This window comes from Agelaius tricolor, unplaced genomic scaffold, assembly GCF_023055355.1.
Source record: "Agelaius tricolor isolate 1412-34295 unplaced genomic scaffold, bAgeTri1.0.p SCAF_35, whole genome shotgun sequence".
In the NCBI taxonomy this organism is placed as follows: domain Eukaryota; kingdom Metazoa; phylum Chordata; class Aves; order Passeriformes; family Icteridae; genus Agelaius; species Agelaius tricolor.
The window spans coordinates 2118579-2142240 of NW_027269295.1; the positions used below are offsets into that span (position 1 = coordinate 2118579).

At 42.3% G+C, this 23662-nt stretch overlaps 1 protein-coding gene across 2 annotated transcripts; it reads left to right on the plus strand.

Moving 5' to 3' along the window:
- Nucleotides 1-2114: 2114 nt before the first annotated feature.
- LOC139602784 (myosin-1B) lies at nucleotides 2115-20104 on the plus strand. Of its 2 annotated transcripts, none has more exons than XM_071452952.1 (39): nucleotides 2115-2252; nucleotides 4478-4715; nucleotides 4803-4946; nucleotides 5038-5194; nucleotides 5512-5539; nucleotides 5637-5751; nucleotides 5831-5923; nucleotides 6022-6085; nucleotides 6168-6266; nucleotides 6372-6475; nucleotides 6562-6700; nucleotides 7895-8013; nucleotides 8114-8263; nucleotides 8887-9057; nucleotides 9472-9781; nucleotides 10407-10483; nucleotides 10786-10873; nucleotides 10960-11077; nucleotides 11298-11421; nucleotides 11505-11641; nucleotides 12395-12650; nucleotides 13237-13479; nucleotides 13581-13757; nucleotides 13843-13988; nucleotides 14076-14166; nucleotides 14254-14643; nucleotides 14995-15121; nucleotides 15666-15784; nucleotides 16109-16305; nucleotides 16695-16878; nucleotides 16965-17130; nucleotides 17302-17426; nucleotides 17611-17919; nucleotides 18021-18224; nucleotides 18643-18768; nucleotides 18862-19032; nucleotides 19124-19228; nucleotides 19496-19591; nucleotides 19800-20104. In XM_071452952.1, exons 2-39 carry the CDS (start codon nucleotides 4512-4514, stop codon nucleotides 19950-19952), a joined length of 5826 nt encoding a protein of 1941 aa, XP_071309053.1. In that variant the 5' UTR covers nucleotides 2115-2252; nucleotides 4478-4511; the 3' UTR covers nucleotides 19953-20104. The 2 variants fall into 2 exon arrangements, with proteins under 2 accessions (XP_071309053.1, XP_071309054.1); XM_071452953.1 differs by lacking the exon at nucleotides 2115-2252 and adding an exon at nucleotides 2430-2521.
- Nucleotides 20105-23662: the final 3558 nt, after the last annotated feature.

Here is a 23662-nt window from a genome sequence, read left to right on the forward strand (position 1 = left end):
TGTACCCACTGCATTTCAGAAAGGGTGGAATGAGGAAACTGCGCTTGAGCTGGGCAGCAAAGAGCTCTTTATTGCTCCTCTAGCACGTTGCATTTCTCCTCCATCCATGGCTTTTTTGCTGTGTCAGAACCCTTGTGTGGACAGATCCTGGCTGGAGGTGGGGCCCCACAACACAAAGCCACAAAACAGGTGGAAATGCTCCTGGAGCCAGTTTCAGGAGCTGCAGGAACCAAAGGGGCCTCTGCCAATAAAACACAAGAGGGAGAACTTTGTTCTGCTAATGCAGATGATAATAATAATAATAATAATAATAATAATAATAATAATAATAATAATAATAATAATAATAATGTATTTCCCCATGTGTCTGCTTACCTACATCCAGCTCCTTCTGCTACAAAAGCAGGGCATAGGAGGGCAGCTGTGGGAGGCAGGGAGGGGAATAGTGGGAGCAAGACATGGTTGGGCACAACAAGAGAGATGGGAAGCCTCCACCAGGGCCTTGAACTGTAACTATGCAGAGCATTTTGGACCCTCCAGGCAGGTGCAAAAGGAATCTGTTTATTGCAAAAGCCAGGCCTATTCAAGCAATTTACTCCAAACATGAAACTGATGTCTGTGAATCTCCTTCCCACACCCAGGATTACAGTGCCATCACAGAGACACAGACAGCTGAGAGAAGAGGAGGAAGGAATTACCTCACTTTCTTATCCAGACCTCTGAGTAAGAGATGCTAAGAGAGACAGGAGCACAACTGGTACAGTAATTGGGGAGGCAATATGCTGTGGGACAGGTGAAGCTGCTGAGATGGGACTCCAGATTTCCTTGTTTGTGGTAGGAACTGTAGTTTGGAAAATGAAGACTGATACATGAAAACAAACAAACAAAACCCCCCCAAAATACAAACAAAAAATGCCAGCAAACAAACCAGCCAAAAACACCACACTGAAAAAAAAACCAACCCAAACCCGAGCACTCCCAAACCCTGAACAAATCCAGATCTGTTGCATGGGGAGGAAATTGCTTCTCAGTAAAGTGAATGGTTCCACTGCTCTCTTCACCACTCTGATCCTTGTGAACATAGAACATGACCCCTCCTTAATCTGGGTGAGGAATATTCCAGACATCAGAACAGTAGATTGGTTTTTTACACAATCTATCATGAGGTTCAGATCTCTCTTAAAATAATTGCCTGTCTTCCAGAGCAGCATAGGGTACGACTGACTCTAGTTTAGAGGATATGAGTCTATTAAATCTTTCCTGGCACACTTATCTTGCAAAAGTAATGCTGAATGAGACAGCAATAATGTTATGTTGAGACAACATAATGCTATGTTGAGACAGCAGCCATCTCTCCTGATTCTAATGGGATAAATATCCTAAGTTCAGTACAACACTTCCATAGTGCTGTTCATATGATCTTTGAAAACCTTCAGCTCCAAAAACAAGAATTTGATTCCTGTGCCTTTTGTCTGGGATTTAACTTGATGACCTTGGGCTTTGAAACTTTTTTCTTTAGGCTAAACTTGTTTTGCTCTTTTATTGATTCTTTTGTCCATCGTGACTTGATGTTATCCCACTGGAGTCCCATCCTGATTTATTTCACAGAATCACAGAATCAGCTAGGTTGGAAAAGACCTTTGAAATCACTGAATACAACCTAACCTAACATCACCTTATCAACTAAATCATGGCACTGAATGCCACATCCAGTCTTTTCCTTTATCATCTCCTGATTCTCACTTTCTGTGACTTCTGTTCCTTTTCAGGTGCTTTCTCCTGCACTGGAATTTTCTTCCTCTAACAGTATCCCTGCCTCTCAGTAGGACCTCTCCTGCTTTTCCACTCTGAGGGCTCTGAGTGCTTGCAGCAGGCAGGAGCTGTGACTTCTCTCCATCCCTACATGTTTCCTAAGAGACACACTGGCTCTTACTCTTCACTTTTTCTGTGCGAGTCAGCATCTGATGGATTACAGAACCAATGAAGCCACTTTCATCTCCTTTAGCACACCCTCCCACTTCCCCCCCTTCTCGTGCTTTCTTGTGAAATTATTTATAGGACATTGATTCACAGACCTGTTATGTCTAATTATATCCATTCACTTCTAATCTGAATCGCAATTCTGTTAGGAGTTAAGATTGCCAGAAATGTTTTGACCTAAGAAAGAGGAGGTGCTGGCTACATATGCAGATCAGATCCTATAAAAGTACCCTGGGATCTGTGTGTCTTGTCCTTTCTCAGAAATCCCTAAGGTAAGAGTTTCAGGGCTTGGGACTAGGGAGGTTGGGAATCAAGGGAAACTTGCTCTGCATTCCACAAGTTCCAGTGCATTCCTACGGATGCTCACACTTGTTCAATGAGGGTCTGCCAGTGTCAGCTGGGATTTTCAGTCTGCTTTCCAACCATCCATTTGTTTTCAGTCTATAAATGTGGGCTGGGGTGCAGCAGTAAGAAGAAAGTTACTTATTCTGTTTCTTAATACTGTTCATCTTCCAATCTGCAACCCTTTGTCTCACAAAAGGTAAGATCTTGATTTATTCACTTTTTAGGGACAGGTAGAGCTGCTGTAAGGCAGGGTTTCTATGCAGGTATGCTGGAAATCCTGATTGTCATTATATTTGTGTCCAATGTATAAATACAGTGTGAGAATTGGGCTGGATTGATGTTATTTTTGTCACAAGATTCTTAGACTGTGATCTTTAAAGTACTGATCACTGCAGCATTGCTACACTCTCCCCAGGAATCTCCAGTGGATACCAGATCCTGGAGTAACTGTCCTGAAGGGAAAAAAAACCAAAAGAAAACCCATCAGAAATTCCAATTATAACAATTATAATAATTTCCAATTATTTGGGGTGGGTTTTTTGCATTTATCTCAAATCAAGGGTCACTGGCACTGACTGTGAAGTAACAGAAAAAGAAATATATATTTAAATAATGTTAATATGTCCTTTTTTCACATGGAAGATTGAGGAATGTGGTTAGGATTTTGTGTGTCAAAACATCAAAGTGCCAAAAGTAAGCATTTCAGTCTTAGTTTCCTTATAGGCTTGTTTCTGCCTTTGAAAATATTGCATAATTGTGACAAAATTATATAAGCAAATATTTGTAATCACAAGGAACTGAATAAAGGATAACTTGGGTAACTGGAAAAAGAGAGATGGAACTGCATCTAAACTCAGTTTTAAATATTTACACTGAGGAAAATAAACTCTTCATGTTTATTTTCTACAGTAATTTATGTTAATTTTGTCAAATATTGTGACTAGAATATATCCCTCAAAATTATAAAATGTCAACAGGCAATCCTGCAACGAATATAAGCAGCATGCTTTGAATCAGTGAAGGACAATTAGCATAGCATTAATTTCAGGAAATGTCAAACAAAACAAGCAAAAGAAAATAGTTTAGTACTTTAAAAAGTCAAACTATTGATGCATTTTATATATATATATATTAATGTATATTAACCTAAAATATATATTATACTTTTTGATAGTATTATAAGGATATATTGTGAGAAAAGCATCCAGTGTCTATGAAATAACACAATGTACAATATAGGTATTATGTACAAATATAAACTAATATATTGTCATATATAATAAGATTATATGTATTCTGATATAGTATATACTAAGATATATAATATAGCAATCTTATTCCTCCTAGGAATAGTTGATATTATTCTTGTTAGGAGTCCTGTAAGAAAATGTGAGAGAATATAAGCAGTGTTAAAATTGCTGGAGAAAATCTGGCACAATTTTTCAACCTTCTGTGATTATTTTGTGGAATGGTCTCATTTGAGCTATAACATATTAATCAAGTAGAAAAACATGTTGTTAGAGACAAAACCAGTCAGGAAATTGCACCCATTCACTTGAATTGATAACAATAATTTGTGTCATGAAGTTTGTATTTGGCCAAGAAGGCAAAGTAATTTTTTTGTTGTTGTTGTAAAGATTATTCTTCCTAATATCTAATCTAAACTCATCCTATTTCAGTTGTGAGCCATTCCCCTTTGTTCTGTTGCTCCAAGCCCTTGTCTAAAGTTCCCCTTCAAGTCTCTTGGAACTCCTTTAGGTAATGAAAGGTGGCTGGAAGGTCGCCTTGGAGTCTTCTCTTCTCCAGACAGAACCAACACAGCTCTCCCAGCCTATTTCCAGAGCAGAGGGGCTTTATCCCTTGGAGCAAATCCATGGCCTCCTCTGGATTCACTCCAACAGCTCCATGTCCTTCCTCTGCTGGGACCCCAAATACGAAAACACAGAAAGCATTCTTCTGTAAATGCAATTGTCCAGTAGGAATAACAATCTGACCACACAAAAAAATAATAGTAACAGAAAAAAAAATGTGGAAGAGAACTAGCAGAAAAAGAGAAGGCAATATAGTTCGTACCTAAAGAAGAGCAATCAAATGTGATATAGGAGTGTTTGTTCCACCACATGCTATTTTAATATATTCTCTATCCTCACAGATACTTGCTGCATTACGTGTTGTAAGCAGCAGCCATGTCCACGGACGCTGAGATGGCCATCTTTGGGGAGGCGGCCCCTTACCTCCGAAAGTCAGAGAAGGAGAGAATTGAGGCCCAGAACAAACCTTTCGATGCCAAGTCATCAGTCTTCGTGGTACATGCAAAGGAGTCCTATGTGAAGAGCACTATCCAGAGCAGGGAACCAGGAAAAATCACAGTCAAGACTGAAGGGGGAGAGGTGCGTAAAATACAAAATGTGTGAAAAGCAGTTCATTCCCACTCTGGCTTTTTGCTGACATGCATGTCCCTTCCTGCCCTCTGACAGACCCTGACTGTGAAAGAAGATCAAATCTTCTCCATGAACCCTCCCAAATATGACAAAATCGAGGACATGGCCATGATGACCCACCTGCACGAACCCGCTGTGCTGTACAACCTCAAAGAGCGTTACGCAGCCTGGATGATCTACGTAAGTGGCAGCAGCAGCTTCCTCTGGGCAGCCTCAGCAGCTGCTGGGCCAGCCTCAGGGCAAGCCAAGGTGCTGTGTCCCTTCCTTGCAGACCTACTCGGGTCTCTTCTGCGTCACCGTCAACCCCTACAAGTGGCTGCCGGTGTACAACCCCGAGGTGGTGTTGGCCTACCGAGGCAAGAAGCGCCAGGAGGCCCCTCCACACATCTTCTCCATCTCTGACAACGCCTATCAGTTCATGCTGACTGGTGAGTGGCTCTGTCTAGTCTTTAGGGACATTGGACCATTAAATTCTTTTAAGGGATACCCTATCTCAGCAAAGTGAAGAGAATTTTTCAAATCTTTCTTGGATCTGACATACATATCTGTTGGAGTTTACTATCTTCATAGCATTGTTTCTACTATTTTAAATGAAAGATATCTCTGCACACAGTGATGTGCTTTGGAGGTTTGATTCTTTAAGTGAAGCTGACATCAAGCAAAACATTAGACTTACCTGATTATGTTTGATTCTTTCTCTGTTGTTTATTGAGTTTTGAGCACTGTGTTTCTGCCTTGTTCACAGATCGTGAGAACCAGTCCATCCTGATCACGTAGGTACCCCCCTGCGCGGGTCCCTGCGGGGCTGCCCGGTGCCAGGGCACCTCCTGCCTGACCACGCACCCTCTGCTTCTCTCTTGGCTTTGGCAGCGGAGAATCCGGGGCCGGGAAGACTGTGAACACAAAGCGTGTCATCCAGTACTTTGCAACAATTGCAGCCAGTGGGGACAAGAAAAAGGAGGAGCAGACCTCAGGCAAAATGCAGGTGAGGTCCCAGGGCTAGAAACCTGCAACAACTCAATTTCTTGATGAGCTAGATCATGACAAGAAGACATCTGTTCTAGGGGACACTTGAGGATCAAATCATCAGTGCCAACCCACTGCTGGAGGCCTTTGGAAATGCCAAGACCGTGAGGAACGACAACTCCTCACGCTTTGTGAGTTATTAATTGGTACAACTGCCAACACCAATTTGGATATTCTTGCTGTCCAGATTGGTAAAAGAAATCTCCATTGACTCTCCTTCTGCTTTCAGGGTAAATTCATCAGAATCCATTTTGGTGCCACAGGCAAACTGGCTTCTGCTGATATTGAAACATGTAAGACCCTTCTGGCCTGATCCCCCTTCCCTCCAGCCTTCTCCACTCCTTGTGTTTGACTGTGTCCTACCTTCCTTGCCAGATCTGCTGGAGAAGTCCAGAGTCACTTTCCAGCTCAAGGCAGAAAGGAGCTACCACATCTTTTATCAGATCATGTCCAACAAGAAGCCAGAGCTAATTGGTAGGAAAGATCAGTAACTCCTCCATGAAAAGGTCATGGAGCAACTTTGAATTCTTTTCTGTGCCAATTGCATTTGACCTGGCTCGGTTTTGTTCTTCTTTTCAGAGATGTTACTGATCACCACCAACCCCTATGACTACCTGTACGTGAGTCAAGGTGAGATCACAGTTCCCAGCATTAACGACCAGGAAGAGCTGATGGCCACCGACGTAAGTAGCAGAAGTTTTCTCAGGTGAAGTTTCATTTCTCTGCCCTTTAACAGCTGGGGTACTCACCTTAACAACTCTTTTGTCAGAGTGCCATTGACATCCTGGGCTTCACTCCAGATGAGAAAACAGCCATCTACAAGCTGACAGGGGCTGTCATGCACTATGGGAACCTGAAGTTCAAGCAGAAACAACGAGAGGAGCAGGCAGAGCCTGATGGCACAGAAGGTACCAACACAACCCATCCCAGAGCACAGGAGATATTGAACACTCACTATTGAGTTGAAGGCAGCATGTGAGGGTCAGAATGATTGACTCAGCCTGGGCATTTCCCCAGTGCCAATACTGTTGAACACCCAGAGGACTTCTCTACAGGAACATAACTCAGTGGAACCTGTAGATTTTTTTGAAGAAAGCAAAAATTAAGTCTAGTGACTCCTAAAGCAAAAATTAAGTCTAGTGACTCGTAAAGCAAGCTTCTGTCTTCTGTCAGAGTAGGAGTCAGGCAAAAGTAAAGCAAACTTTGCTGCTGTGTTGAATGGAAACTTCCCAGACTTGACACAGAACCAGGAACTGCTCTCAAGTACTAATGAATAATTATATAATTATAGCAGAGTCGCCTATATACAACCACAGTGTGTATATACACACACATATATATATCTATAATACTGCATATTTCTTCTTATTTCAGCTTTCTAGTTATGAATGTGCCTTAAATGTCTTGTTGGAAATAACACATAAAAGCAGCTCAAAATTAGCATCTGTGTATAAATCTTACATAATGATGTTTGGCCTTCTCACATTGAAGAAGTCTGTAAATAGTACTGGTGTTTGCTATCAGCTTCTCTGTGGGACAAGACAGGCAGCAAATTGGAAAGTGATGACAGACTATAGGCTGTAATGTGGTGCTTGTGTTTGTTAACCTAGCTGCAGATAAAAGGGGAGCTGGGAAAGACTTAATGTGTTTGATATTTATCCTTAGGGACAATATAATCCGACTATGAATGTTGTACAGGATATCCTATTTATACTTTTAGCATTATACCTCACTGATCTACCTCTCTCTCTCCAATGACAGGAGAGTTTCACTGACTACAATTTTCAGTGCAGTGTACTTGAATACCAACCACTTTTCTATTCTGTTTATTAAGAAATTGTGACTGTTTGATCTGCCGTTTTCATGGCCTTTAGTCCTTTTGTCTGTCTAGTCTCTTGCATGTACACTGTAAAAGTATTGGAATGATATTTACCTTTATTAATCATATAGATTAAATTAGAAAAAATTAGCAAGTCAAGTAAAACTACAATATTTTAAAGGACATGGTAACGTATATGAGGCTTCTGTAGAAATCTGAATTATTGTAAGACCCTTTCACTGGAGAGCTAATATCTGATCCTGCTCTATGCTTGTTTCCTTAGTTGCTGACAAGGCTGCCTACCTGATGGGTCTGAACTCAGCAGACCTGCTCAAGGCCCTCTGCTACCCCCGAGTCAAGGTGGGGAATGAATACGTGACCAAGGGCCAAACTGTGCAGCAGGTAAGAGACAAGTGAAAATAGGGAAAAAAATTTACTTGAATTAAAAATTTCGAACTCCTCTTTTGCTGCAGATGGTAGCTTTCCTTTAACCTTTTCTTAGGTATACAACTCAGTGGGTGCCCTGGCTAAGTCTGTGTTTGAGAAGATGTTCCTGTGGATGGTTGTTCGCATCAACCAACAGCTGGACACGAAGCAGCCCAGGCAGTACTTCATTGGTGTGCTGGACATTGCTGGCTTTGAGATCTTTGATGTAAGAGGAGGATCTCCATAAAGCATTCCTGGAAGAGGCATTAGGAAGTTGGAATAATTTGGGGGTCGGGATGTGCTTTATTTCAGTTATGTGTTATTTCTATTTATTGGATAATCCTGCTTTTTCTCTAGGAACTGTCCCCTTCTGGTTCTCATTGCATGTAATATCCCACAGGACTGTATTTATTTGTAGATGTTGTTGCATGCAGAAGTGAAAATTGCATTGAAAACTGCCCTGAACAACTGATAAATAATAGCAGAGAGAGACTTTGAGGAAGTTAAAATATGCCTTTTTAGAGGAAGATTTTGTTAATGCTGAAGCCAGATTTCCTCTGAATGCTTGGGAATAGAGAGATAAGGCACACAAATTCATATGAAAAGCTGGACTAAGGCTAAGCTCTGCCTATCTATTCAGAGCTCAGAAATATGTTGAGACAGTGCCAGGGCCTAAGAGGTTAGATATATTAGAGGATGGAATGTGCCAGTCACCTGTCCAGTTCCTGCACTAGAAATTCAAGATTCCAGTCATGGAGAGCTTAGTGGGATAAGAATGAAGCCTATTGGAAGACAGAAGGTGTTCCTGGAACTGAAATTCACAAATAAGTAAATCTCTGCCTTCTGCAGTTCAACAGCCTGGAGCAGCTGTGCATCAACTTCACCAATGAGAAACTGCAACAGTTCTTCAACCACCACATGTTCGTGCTGGAGCAGGAGGAGTACAAGAAGGAGGGCATTGAATGGGAGTTCATTGACTTTGGCATGGACCTGGCTGCCTGCATTGAGCTCATTGAAAAGGTTATTGGCCCCTATATACTTAACAGTTTTTTTCAGTTATAAAATCTCTAATGGTTCTTCAGAAATTTTCTGTCTTGTTTTAAAGAAAGAGCATATAGGAAGTTTAAACTCTTCCTTATATCTGAATGCTGCTACTTTCATTTATTTTGCTTTCCACTTTCACCAGACATTTACAAAATTAATTTCTGCATGCTAGATCTTTATTACATCCCAACCCTGAATCTTACAGGGGAGCTTGTTTTTGTATAACTGATGGCATATCCACTGACAAAATGCCCTTTCTGGGGAAACAAAAGATTACACATACTGAGGAGGATTTTTTGGTATAACTTTAATCTTCCATTCCTCTTTCTTACATACATTGCCTCTGTTTCTTCCTTCCACACTTTCTTCACATGTTGCTATTTCTCCCAGCCCATGGGCATTTTCTCCATCCTGGAAGAGGAGTGCATGTTCCCCAAGGCAACTGACACCTCTTTCAAGAACAAGCTCTATGACCAGCACCTGGGCAAGTCCAACAACTTCCAGAAGCCCAAGCCAGGCAAAGGCAAGGCTGAGGCCCACTTCTCCCTGGTGCACTATGCTGGCACAGTGGACTACAACATCACTGGGTGGCTGGAGAAGAACAAGGACCCTCTGAATGAAACTGTTGTGGGGCTGTATCAAAAGTCATCCCTGAAGACTCTGGCCTTGCTCTTTGCATCTGCTGGAGGGGCAGAAGCAGGTGATTTCTTTGAAATCAGTTCTACTATAATTTACAGAAAATTAAATTTAAATGTTGTAATAATATTTTGCAATGATATTTACATTTCTAAAATTGAAAACCCAAAACCTCATCATCTAGTCTAATAAAGGACATTATTACTCCCTAGAGACCTTAATAGACCTGTAGGTTTTAGAATGAGATGGCTGTTCTAGAGCATTAACCCAGTCTAGCTGAGAAACCAGGTTTCTGCAATATGGACCATTCTCAAATACTTCAGTAAATACAATCAAATGTATCAACATGCTGTTAAATTTATGCATAGACTTAGATGTAAGGATACATAAACACTGCATTTGGTGTATTTACTAAATATTAGTTTAGTGCCACAAATATCTTTCTATGCAAAATATTATGGGTTTTTTTCCCCCTGTATTTTCTAAATTTCAGCTTGAAGTCATTAAATTTCCTTCTACTCTCATCTGAAAAATTCAAGTATTTCTCGTAACTTTAACTACAGCCTGAGTTAGCAAATTTTGATCATATTATTATTTTTGCTATATTTTTTAAGATGAACATATAAGGTTTTTCAGATTCTGTGTGCTTTTGTTGTTCACGTCTTTATAAAAAATTTATTACTTTTTAGAGAGCAGTGGTGGTGGTGGCAAGAAGGGTGCCAAGAAGAAGGGTTCTTCTTTCCAGACCGTCTCAGCTCTTTTCCGGGTACTGTAGAATAATCATTCTAAACTTACCACATTCTTTTCATAAAAAGAAAATAAAAAAAATTCAATTCAGAAATGCTTCAGATCGATCTAATATATCTTTGTGTTCAGAAAGGATAAAATAACTTGCTTCTAGTAAAGAGGAATTCTTACTGAATCTTGGGAAGTATCCTTTCAGAACTGCCCAAAAGTTCTATAAAAAAATAATTGGTCTTGGTTTTATTGCAGTGTTTTTATTTCCACCTAGTATTGAGATTGTGTAAATGACACTTTTAAACCTGAGGCTTTGTTCTTGCTCCTAAGGAAAATTTAAACAAGCTGATGAGCAATTTGAGAAGCACACATCCCCATTTTGTGCGGTGCCTTATTCCTAATGAAACAAAAACACCTGGTAAGTTGTTAAAGTTCAGAGGTGTGATATATCTGATCTTCTCTGTGCAGTAAAATGATATACAATTTCATTCTGTGATTTATTAGGTGCCATGGAGCACGAGCTAGTGCTGCACCAGCTGCGCTGTAACGGCGTGCTGGAAGGGATCAGGATCTGCAGGAAAGGGTTCCCCAGCAGAATCCTCTATGCTGATTTCAAACAGAGGTCAGATTACTTTTCATCACCCTCCACCAGATCCACAAATGCTGAATCATTTGCATTTCCTAATTGTTTTAAGAACTGTGGAAGTTACCTTTAGGTATACAAAAGTCATTTGTCCAAGTGAGTCATCCAGGTTCTTTCTATAGCTATTAAACAAAAAAAAAAAAAAAAAGACATTTTCAAAGGGCTATTATTTATTCCTTATCTTCCTCTGATTCCACAGATACAAGGTGCTTAATGCCAGTGCCATCCCTGAGGGACAGTTCATCGATAGCAAGAAGGCTTCTGAGAAGCTCCTTGGGTCAATCGATGTGGATCACACCCAGTACAAATTTGGACACACCAAGGTACAAAACCCCCCATTCACTGCCTGCCTGGGCTTTGCTCTCTCTACCTGACAGTGATGAGCTGCAACGTTCCCTCTCTCAAGGTGTTCTTCAAAGCTGGGCTGCTGGGGCTCCTGGAGGAGATGAGGGATGAGAAGCTGGCGCAGCTCATCACCCGCACCCAGGCCATGTGCAGGGGTTACCTGATGAGGGTGGAGTTCAAGAAGATGATGGAGAGGAGGTAGATATTTACTTGGCTTGCTGGGCCAATCCTTATCAGATACTAATGGCATGAACAAAACTGAAAATAAGCTACTTCACAAAAAATCTCATTTATTTCTCATTAATTCATTTTGTCAATATGAAAGTATATCCTGAAAACAGATGAAGTAGTGTAAAACCCCAACTTAGGGAAACACTTTTTTTAATACTTTGTTGCTGAAGTCATTAAATGGCTCTATTATATGTATGTCGAGCAAATCAATATCAAGTCTAAGCTAATTCTTTTAGGTCATTGCTAAATAAAATGACAGAAAGACATATTTCTATCATAAGAGAAGCATCCTCTTCCCTTTGATAAATTTCATAAAAGTGACTGAGCCAACTTACAGAAGAGTTCTTTCATTGGCCGTAAGAATGAACCAAACATCTGGACTCCAAAACTGTTTATACAGGTTGATCTTCTACATAACACTTGAATGTTTTCAGTGGAAATATATATATTATATATATAAAAAGTGATCTAAATATTATTAAGAAATATATATTGAATAATACATGATAAATATTTTACTCATAGAGATATACAGAACTATATATGATACATATATACTGTACATAGATTGTATATATATATATTTATATATATATACAACTAAAAAGTATTATGTCTCAAACTTCCTGTTATACATATTAATATATACTGTTAAATATGTTTTATAGATTTTAAAATATATACATATGTACCAAAATATATTTTGTTATTACCTTTCAGGGAGTCCATCTTCTGCATCCAGTACAACGTTCGCTCATTCATGAATGTCAAACACTGGCCATGGATGAAGCTGTTCTTCAAGATCAAGCCCTTACTGAAGAGTGCAGAGTCTGAGAAAGAAATGGCCAACATGAAGGAAGAGTTTGAGAAAACCAAGGAGGAGCTTGCAAAGTCTGAGGCAAAGAGGAAGGAGCTTGAAGAGAAAATGGTGGCCCTGGTGCAGGAGAAAAATGACCTGCAGCTCCAAGTGCAGGCTGTAAGTATTGCTAAAGTTTTTTGACTTGTGATGTCCTATATAAAATCATCCCAAATGTCTCCCTAAAGACATATTATCCCAAAATAGCAATTATTTTAAAAACATACATATACTTTATAAAATGGGACTAAACATACATATACTTTATAAAATGGGACTAAAAACCACATACAATTGCTACCTTAATCTTTATAGCTATAGCTTTATATACTTTATAGAAGTAAAGTATATAAACATAGCAATTTTGATATATTATCAAGTGACCAATTAAGGTTGTCTGGAGGTCCAATTAACACATTTTGTTTGGAGAATCCCAAGTGAATTTGGATGAAGTAGGAAGATCTGATAGTGTCAGTTATTTATCAGGCATTTATGGTCCCTGTCTCCTCAAGAAAAATGGTGATGAAAGTTCACTGCTTCCCTTCTTCCCAGGAAATAAGAATGTAGCAACAATACTGTCCTTAAAACTGTAATTACAAGTAAGTATTTGGATTATTCTGATGGCATTTAGATGTCTACAACCTAAAAGTACATCAGAGCCATTAGCCCCAGGTTGAACATTGTTTTATTTAAATGAATCACGTAGGAAGCTGACGGTTTGGCTGATGCGGAGGAAAGGTGCGACCAGCTCATCAAAACCAAAATCCAGCTGGAAGCCAAAATTAAGGAACTGACAGAGAGAGCAGAAGAAGAAGAAGAGATGAATGCTGAGCTGACAGCCAAGAAGAGGAAGCTGGAGGATGAATGTTCAGAGCTGAAGAAAGATATTGATGACCTTGAGCTAACACTGGCCAAGGTGGAGAAGGAAAAACATGCCACTGAAAACAAGGTATGAGGTAGAACCTGTCACTTACACTCTGGAAAAGACTTGTCTTGTTAGAAAGTGTTAAGCACCATTTTCTGTCTGTGCTTGTTCCCTTCTTCTCAAAGGTGAAAAACCTTACTGAGGAGATGGCAGCTCTGGACGAGACCATTGCCAAGCTGACAAAAGAGAAGAAAGCCCTCCAAGAGGCCCATCAGCAAACCCTGGATGACCTGCAGGCAGAGGAAGACAAAGTCAATACTCTGACCAAAGCCAAGACCAAGCTGGAACAGCAAGTGGATGATGTAAGCACACAGATCTAGAGCAGGAACAGGACAGGTATGGAGTCCAACGTGGCTGGCAGAGCCCTGATGGTGTTGTTGTGTTTAGCTGGAAGGGTCCCTGGAGCAAGAGAAGAAACTGCGCATGGACCTGGAGAGAGCAAAGAGGAAACTGGAAGGAGACCTGAAGCTGGCCCAGGACAGCATCATGGATTTGGAGAATGATAAGCAGCAGTTGGATGAAAAACTGAAGAAGTAAGTGTGGTTCTGGGGCACCTGAGTGCTGGGCTGCAGCACTTATCTTGTTTCTTGGAGCTCTAACATGGTTCACTCGTCCCAAAGGAAAGATTTTGAAATCAGCCAGATCCAGGGCAAGATCGAGGATGAACAAGCCCTGGGCATGCAACTTCAGAAGAAGATCAAGGAGCTGCAGGCAAGTCTCTGTTCCTTGCCCTGCCTTGCTCAGCTCAGCTCAGGCAGGAGGAGGGCACAGCTGTGAAGGGTCCCTGCTGTTCTGCAGGCCCGCATTGAGGAGCTGGAGGAGGAAATTGAGGCAGAGCGAACCTCTCGCGCTAAAGCAGAGAAGCATCGCGCTGACCTGTCCAGGGAGCTGGAGGAGATCAGCGAGCGCCTGGAAGAAGCAGGAGGGGCCACAGCAGCTCAGGTGGAGATGAACAAGAAGCGTGAGGCAGAGTTCCAGAAGATGCGCCGTGACCTGGAAGAGGCCACGCTGCAGCACGAAGCCACGGCTGCCGCCCTGCGCAAGAAGCACGCGGACAGCACAGCTGAGCTGGGCGAGCAGATCGACAACCTGCAACGTGTGAAGCAGAAGCTGGAGAAGGAGAAGAGTGAGCTGAAGATGGAGATTGATGACTTGGCCAGCAACATGGAGTCTGTCTCCAAAGCCAAGGTACATAAATATTCTTCTCATTGATTCAAACATAATCAGATATTTATATTTCAACACAGAAATTTCAATTAGTCACACTTTAGAATAAACTATTGCACTTTGCCACTTCACTGTGTGTTTAAACACTTCAGTATTATTTAAATCATTTGATCATATCATTTCATCTACCCTACATGGGCAGGGAATATACTGGTGTTGGAACTGGTAACACAAACTTCATAGAAATATATATCAGTTAACTGAGAAATTTTGGCTTCTGAATCATTCTTTCTTCCTTTTTAAGATTTCATTTGCTCACATATTATGAGTTGAACCATTTAACGTCTTTCCTGCCGTTCCTCATGTAAACAGGCAAATCTGGAGAAGATGTGTCGTTCCCTAGAAGATCAGCTCAGTGAGATTAAGACAAAGGAGGAGGAACAGCAGCGCATAATTAATGACATTAGTGCTCAAAGAGCTCGGCTACAAACAGAATCTGGTAAGACATTTGTGTTTTTAAGAGAATACTGTATATTATCTGTGTTCTTAAAAAAAAAAAAGTAAAACTCACCTGGAGTCTTGGAGGACTGGACATGAACTAAGTTGAACCTGAGCCAAAAATGTGTTTTGTGATGAAGCTGGCCAACAGTACCCTGAGAGAATCCTGAGTTGCATTAGGAGAAGCATTGCCAACGGGTTAGCGGAGAGTGATCGTTCACCCTACTCATCACATGAGACCTTGCCTGGATTGCTTGGCCTTGTTAAACCTCCTGAGATTCCCGTGGGCCATAATCCCTCTGGATGGCACTGTGGTACTCATTCTGTAAACTCAAGGCTTAATACAAACATAGAGTAAGGCTGGTGGGATTTTACATGACATGTCATTTCTAGTCTCTAAGAGATGTGGGTATCAGTGATTAGGAGTGCAGAAAAGAAGTAAAAGTTTGTTTAACTCAAAGTATTTGTATATGGGCATTTATTATCAAAATTAAAACTTTTATGTAAGTCATAAAAAGTTTTTTTACTCATCTGAACACTTGCAGGTGAATTTTCACGTCAGGTAGATGAGAAAGATGCTCTGATTTCTCAGCTGTCAAGAGGCAAACAGGCTTTCACCCAACAGATTGAGGAACTGAAAAGGCATCTAGAGGAAGAGATAAAGGTAAGAAGGCTCTCCAAATTCTGAGTTGTCCATTGCACTCCTGTCTAGGAGGAGCTTTGGATATGAACAACATTACAGAATCAACAAGATGAAAGGGAGGGAAAAAAACACTTAAGTAATACAGTGCAAGCCTTGCCATACTAGTTTTGTTCATCCTTCCCTACAGTCTAGGGAATTGTTAATTGTTTTGCAGATTCCCAGACCCCTGATTTTCATTCAGTAGATTGCCATTACTCACAGCAGAATCAGTACCCATCAGCATTTCTATCAGGAGATCTCCCAGGATATTTCCATTAATTTTCCCACTGTTTTTTTTTCACACAGGCCAAGAACGCCCTGGCCCACGCCCTGCAGTCCGCTCGCCACGACTGTGACTTGCTCCGGGAACAATATGAGGAGGAGCAGGAGGCCAAGGCAGAGCTGCAGCGAGCCCTGTCCAAGGCCAACAGTGAAGTGGCCCAGTGGAGAACCAAATACGAGACGGACGCGATTCAGCGCACGGAGGAGCTCGAGGAGGCCAAGTATGGGGGGAAGCAGAATGGGAAATGACTGGAGAAGACTGAAAATGGTCAAGGGAAATTGGAATCTCTGAGAGTGGGTTAAGATAAGAATGTCATGGAGGCAAGGATGTAGTGTATTTGTAAAAAAAGGAGAGAGAGGGAGGGAGATAAAAAGAGAGAGATTGGAAGGGAAGACATAGGCTTTAGGGCGAGAAGGACTAAGACAGGCGTAATATTCCATAAGGGAAAAGACACAGAAATGATAGATCTTGTTGGCTGCATGTACTCATGGACAATAAAAAACATTGTGGAAAGCATTTGGAGCAAAACCTCCAAAGTGACAAACTCATGACAGTAAAGAACTGATGTCCATCCAAGCTCAAACATGGCATGTGCTGCTCTCCTCCCAGGAAGAAGCTGGCCCAGCGCCTGCAGGATGCAGAGGAGCATGTTGAGGCTGTCAATGCCAAATGTGCCTCCCTGGAAAAGACAAAGCAGAGGCTGCAGAATGAAGTGGAGGACCTGATGATTGACGTGGAGAGATCCAACGCTGCCTGTGCTGCTCTGGATAAGAAGCAGAAGAACTTTGACAAGGTCTTTTGGCCTCCAGCACCAGCACTCCTGGCCAGAGCAGGGCCCCGTGATGGCCACAGCCCTACTCACCCCCCGTTTCTCTTCAGATCCTGGCAGAATGGAAGCAGAAGTATGAGGAAACGCAGGCTGAGCTGGAGGCCTCGCAGAAGGAGTCGCGCTCTCTGAGCACGGAGCTGTTCAAGATGAAGAATGCCTATGAGGAGTCCTTGGACCACCTGGAAACAATGAAGCGGGAGAACAAGAACTTGCAGCGTAAGCCCCTGGCCCTCTGCTCCTCCCTGGCCTTTCTCACTATCAGCCATTCCCACCATTCTTCATGGCTCTGGGCCTGCAGGTCTGCAGAGATGCCTGGCACCTTGGTGGGACAGGGCCCTTCCCATTCTGCTCTGTGCCTGACCATGCCATTGATCTTTGTTCCCACAGAGGAGATTTCCGACCTCACGGAGCAGATTGCGGAGGGAGGAAAGGCGATTCATGAGCTGGAGAAAGTGAAGAAGCAGATTGAGCAGGAGAAATCTGAACTGCAAGCCTCCCTGGAGGAAGCTGAGGTACACAGCATTATTTCTTGCTGTCTTACGTGTCTTGGATCTCTATCTTGCTTGTCTCATTCTGAGACAAAGGTGGAGATCTTATAAAAGTAGAGATATTATCTAAACATAGCACTCTTTTTACTCAGAGCTGCAGGTTCAACACTTGTTACATGAAAAGTATTCATATTTTTTTCTTGACCAGGCCTCCCTGGAACATGAGGAGGGGAAGATCCTGCGCCTACAGCTTGAGCTCAACCAGGTGAAAGCTGAGATTGACAGGAAGATAGCAGAGAAAGATGAGGAGATCGAACAAATGAAGAGAAACCACCAGAGAGTTGTGGAGTCCATGCAGAGCACCCTGGATGCTGAGATCAGGAGCAGGAATGAAGCCCTGAGGTTGAAGAAGAAGATGGAGGGAGACCTGAACGAAATAGAAATTCAGCTGAGCCATGCCAACCGCCAGGCTGCAGAGGCACAGAAGAACCTGAGGAACACCCAGGGAGTGCTCAAGGTCTGTTGAACAGAAATTGCCTACAGAGAAATATCTTGGTTAATACTTTCAGTCCACAGGAGCTCTAAATCTGCTCATAATTTCTTTCAATGGCTCTATAGGACACCCAGATCCATCTGGATGATGCTCTCAGGTCTCAGGAGGACCTGAAGGAGCAGGTGGCCATGGTGGAGCGCAGAGCAAACCTGCTGCAGGCTGAAGTTGAGGAGCTCCGGGCAGCCCTGGAGCAGACGGAGCGGTCGAGGAAAGTGGCTGAGCAGGAATTAATGGACGCCAGTGAGCGTGTGCAGCTCCTCCACACCCAGGTGAGGTCATTTGGTGAACACTTTTGTGCTTTATTCCAGTCACCATGGAATGATCAACTTGGAGGAAGACAGTCCTCTTTTCTGGAGTATTCATCATGCTACTAAAAAAAAAATCTTTGCTGAAAAAAAATGTGTGTACTGGTGACTTTTCCCTTACTCTATTTTTATTATTTTCCTGTGCCAGCCTTGGTGAATGAGATGTGGCACAGATTATATTTCTAAGCACTTTTTCAAATTAATGGAAAATGGAGAAAGAAAAAAAACAAAATGTCTTTTCCCCAGAGAACAGAAATTCTACTAGAAAAATCTCTGGTATTACTTTTTTAAATAATTATGTCTTAAATTATTGAAAATCTTGTAATGTTCATGATGTCAAATACTGAACTTACAAAAACAAACCTCTGATGCTACTCAACAGAACACCAGCCTGATCAACACCAAGAAGAAGCTGGAAACAGACATTGCCCAGATCCAGGGTGAAATGGAGGATACCATCCAGGAAGCCCGCAATGCTGAGGAGAAGGCCAAGAAGGCCATCACGGATGTGAGTTGGACACTCCTGGCATTGCTGATGGTGAATGTACTCTCCCCAAAACATCTCCAGCCCAAAATGGCTTTGACCTTTTGCTCTGATCAGGCGGCCATGATGGCAGAAGAGCTGAAGAAGGAGCAGGACACCAGTGCCCACCTGGAGAGGATGAAGAAGAACCTGGACCAGACAGTCAAGGACCTGCAGCACCGTCTGGATGAGGCCGAGCAGCTGGCACTGAAGGGGGGGAAGAAGCAGATCCAGAAGCTGGAGGCCAGGGTGTGTAGGGCTGGGGCTGTGCCTGAGTGAGCGTGTCCCTCCTTGGAGAGACATTGCCAGGGCAGCTGCAGGGCTGGGCTTGTCCTTGCAGGTGCGGGAGCTGGAAGGGGAGGTTGATGCTGAGCAGAAGCGCAGCGCTGAAGCCGTGAAGGGTGTGCGCAAGTACGAGCGCAGGGTGAAGGAACTCACCTACCAGGTAAGGCAGGAATCTTCTTTCTGTTGATGCACTCTTATTTCTGGAACCGAAAATGTATCCCTGAGGGATTTCTCTCTGTCCTGAGTCTCACATACAAAAAGGAGAATAATGAAAGCACCAGAAGATTAGTATCTTTCTAGTCATTCTAACAATAAACGGCTTATCACTTTTGTCTTACTGGGCAGCAATGTCAAATAGAAATGTTACCCTTTATTTCATGTAGAGGAGGGTAAAAGAGATGCTTCTCTGTCTTGTCATTCTCTTTAGTCTGAGGAAGACAGGAAAAATGTTCTCAGGCTGCAGGATCTAGTGGACAAACTGCAAACTAAGGTGAAAGCTTACAAGAGACAAGCTGAGGAGGCTGTGAGTATCACTGTGTTCAGTCAGTCCTTATCCAGGTGAAAGTGGGATTCTGTGTTGGTGTTTTCCCCTGTGTAGCTCTGTTTGAACCCAGCTCAACATTGTGGTAGTACGTCTCTCTTCGTTTTGCTTTCTTTATTTCGTATTTTCACCTAGCAGTTTTACAGTGGAATTGTTTTAACCCCTGTTTGATGCTTCCTCCTATGTCCAGGAGGAGCTGTCCAATGTCAACCTGTCCAAGTTCCGCAAGATCCAGCACGAGCTGGAGGAGGCCGAGGAGCGGGCTGACATTGCAGAGTCACAGGTCAACAAGCTCCGAGCCAAGAGCAGGGAGATCAGCAAGAAGGCAGAAAGTGAAGAGTAAATGCCTCCAGTGCTGTAAAGTGAGAGAATTGCACAAAATGTGACGTTCTATCACTTTTATTTGTAGTCACTGCTTTGTCCTTCAGTAATCTGTAGATGAGTAATGCCTACACAATAAAAATTGTAGAGCTTATGCCATGTAAATAATGAGAAGTTGAGTGTTGTATTTTCATCATTACCCTGAATTCTTCTAAGGTTTACATTTTTCCTTGCTTATTTTAAACCTATTTGTTCAATTAAAAATCTTGCTTTAGGTATTTCAAGGTGTTTGAACCACTTTTAAAGTGGTCCAATCAGACATCCTGCTTTGTTCTCACTAGGAAATTTCATCTAATACTTCCTTAGCCGGAAAAAATATTTTGTTCTCTGGAACAGAATGTAATTATCCCTTATAACAGTTGCTTTAGGAATAAAATAGATATTATCCCAAATGTTCTGTCCAAGCAATAAGAACTTACTACACCTTCCTTCCTACTCCCACTTAATCTGATTTTTCTTTTAATTCTTGTGTCTTCTTTGCAAGATCTTACTTCAAGTTAAATTTCTTCAATCCTTCAAGCTGCTTTGGAGTATAATTTAGAGGATATTTAAACCTAAAATGAGATCTACTTTCAGCTCTTGTTCATGAAAGTGATGTGCAAACCAACATTCCCAGGGCAGCATAGCCAGCAACCTCATAGTCAGTTGGTCATTGTCTATATTCTGTTTCCAAAACTACCCTACATTTTCTAAACTGGTCAGGCAGACACTTACCTCCTATCAAGTCTCCAGTGTAATCCTGATAACTTTGCCCAACGTGGCCTCGCTCAAAATGTGGATTTTCATCCTTTGTGGATATCAGCAAACATCAGAGAAATCTATGGTCACCTCTTAAAAATCACATTGATCATTCAGTGTTGTTTCATGCTGTTGCACCCCGAAGTGATCTATGAACAAGAGCCTGGGTTACTCTCATCTCCTGGCATGGGTTGTACCATCAGGGACACCTTCCACTGGACTAGGCTGGTCCAAGACTCATCCAACCTGGCCTTGAACACTTCCAGGGATGGGACAGCCACAGGTTCTCTGGGCAGCCTGTGCCAGGGCCTCAGCACTCACACGGGTGCTTCCTCATATCCCATCTAAACCTACTCTCTTTCAGTGGCAAGCCATTGCCCTTTGTCCTGTCCCTCCATGCCTCATCCCCAGTCCCTCTCCAGCTCTCCTGGAGCCCCTTCAGGCCCTGGATGGGGCTCTGGGGTCACCCTGGAGCCTTCTCCAGGTGAGCACCCCCAGCTCTCCCAGCCTGGCTACAGCCCTTGGGGCACCTCCATGGCCTCCTCTGGGCTCTTTCCAGCAGCTCCAGCTCCTCCCTGTGCTGAGCCCCAGGGCTGGGACAGCTCTGCAGGTGGGGTCTCTCTCACCTGAGTGGGACAGAACCCCCCTTGACCAGCTGCCCACCCTGGGGGCTCAGCCCAGCACAGAGGGGGGTTCTGGGCTCCAGTACCCATGGCCTTGTTGGGCTTCCTGTCAACCAATACTCCCAAGTCCTTCTCCTCAGGGCTGCTGTTGATTCATTCCTCCCCCAGCCTGTAGATGTGCCTGGGAAGGCAGTTAATGCATTCATATAGATATATAGGTGTCTATATATACATACAAATACAAATATAGATATTTATGCATGCCCAGTGACCCAGGTCTGCACCTGGCTGCGGGCAGGACTGCAAGGGAAAGGTGAGGCTGATCTGGGCACTCAGAAGGCAGCAGAGAGAAGCAGCCTTGCTGTGACAGAAGTTCACTCCTCCACACTGCATTTACTGCCAGACAGCTCCAGAAAAGCACAGTTTTGATGGCCCAGCCACAGAATACATTTTACAAAGAGCAGAGGAGTCCTTAGCAGCAGGCAAGGCCCTCCTGATGCCCTGGTAATCCCTACTGGGGCTGTTTCATAACCTGCTAGCAGGCTCTGTGCAGAAGGGTTTAGGGGACATTACTGAGTAGGGCTGTGGGGTTCATCAAGGACAAAGAGCATCCCAGGAGGGCCCTAATGCAATAAATACATAAATAGAGCTGCTGGACTGAGCTTCCCCTGGGAAGGTCCTGGGATTTGCTTTAGATCAAGCCACTTTGGACACACAGACATCATCCCCAGGGAGACTTACATTTCTGTAGCAGGATTATCAGCCTGTCCTTGTCCAGGATCACTTCTCAAAAAATTATCTTAAATAACATCACAGACACAGACTTAGCTATACCTTCTCACATGCCTCACAGATATTCATTAAGAGAGCACCATCTGCTTCTCCCACCTATACACATATTTTTTGATTCCCCACTAGGTTTGTGGAATGCTACTTCCCTTTACAAATGCTGCTGTGCTCAATATGTTTATTTATCACTGTGTCCTCAAATTCCAATCATTATTAGCTTCTACTTTTTCCTAGTATTGGCACTAGGTCTAGCGGGCCACCATTCCCTGAAACACTTTTCAAAAATCAGAATTTTACTAGACAGCTTCCAGATCTCCAAAAGCAAGGCAGCTTCAGCAAGACCTCACACACCACAGCCAACAGCCCAGATGTTACATTTCCATGCTTTTAGGGAAACCTTGGGTAAGTACCCTCTGCTCTTGGCCACCTGTAACTGACTATTTTTGTTGTCTATTTGGCAACTGGCAGGTTTACAATCCTCATCATTTAATTAGCTGAAAAATTCCAGTATGGAACTCAAGCCATTTTTATCTCAACACAATTTTTTCTGCTGCTACTAGATAAAATCCCAAATATGCAGTATAATTTGCTCTTGTGCAAGGAGACAGTACAGATATGAGATCAGCTGTAAGTGGGAGCAAACAATATGTATTATTTCAATTGCTTCTGCCTCTACTTCTGTTTTTGCTACCAGAATGTCTTGGATTAAAAAGAATAAAAAGTGTTTTGTTGGCTTCAGAGTGACAAGGTACAAATAATAGCCTGGTAATTCATTTTTTTCATTCATTTTTCAATTCATTTTTTTTGGTTGCCTCCAAAAGGGAATAAGGAAGATCTGTCATTTAAGGTGAAATAGCCCTGAAATCCACAAGGTAATAAATAGTTCTTGTCAGTAGCTTGCACAGAATATGGATTGCTGCCAACTTTGCAACTGCTGAAACAACCTGAAGACATGATCACACCACTGGTTTATGCTGGGGAAAGAAAAAAAGATAAATTTAGGATAGACATCCCCTTTGCCCTAAAATATACAGTATAAATCATTGGCTATTTTGCAGTGTTCAGTAGTTAGCTGAAAGATATCTTCAGTGCCCATGTTCCAGTATTATAAAAGAAGCTTTTCTAGGCTGGGGGTAAGTGACAGCTGTGAAAAAAAAGCTTGCAAATATATTTTTAGAAAGGAATCCCTCAAAGATTGTCATTAATTCAATTTGGCCTTGGTGCAGTGTCAAACTCATGTTCAGTGGTGCAGAAATCAGCATGAAACATCCTACACTTTTGACAAGTTTGGGTTATCTTTCTGTTCCCTTTACATAAATTAATCTTTGTACTTTCATTAGAAAAGAGTATCACTTAAAGACAGGCTCAGAAGATAAAAGTACATATTCTCAAACCTCAATTCATTTGTTTCTATTAAATGCAGGAACATTTGCTGAAACAAAAGTTTGTTTGAAGGTGTACATCTCTATATATGTGTATATGCAGTTTTTCTGGCAACACTGATCATTTGAGCCTAAAAGTC

Coding starts and splice junctions, on each gene's coding strand:
- LOC139602784 (XM_071452952.1), top strand. CDS start 4,512: ATGTCCACGGACGCTGAGATGGCCATCTTTGGGGAGGCGGCCCCTTAC. Junction 8,014..8,113: donor AGGGCCAAACTGTGCAGCAG/GTAAGAGACAAG, acceptor ACCTTTTCTTAG/GTATACAACTCAGTGGGTGC. Junction 19,592..19,799: donor AGAGACAAGCTGAGGAGGCT/GTGAGTATCACT, acceptor TCCTATGTCCAG/GAGGAGCTGTCCAATGTCAA.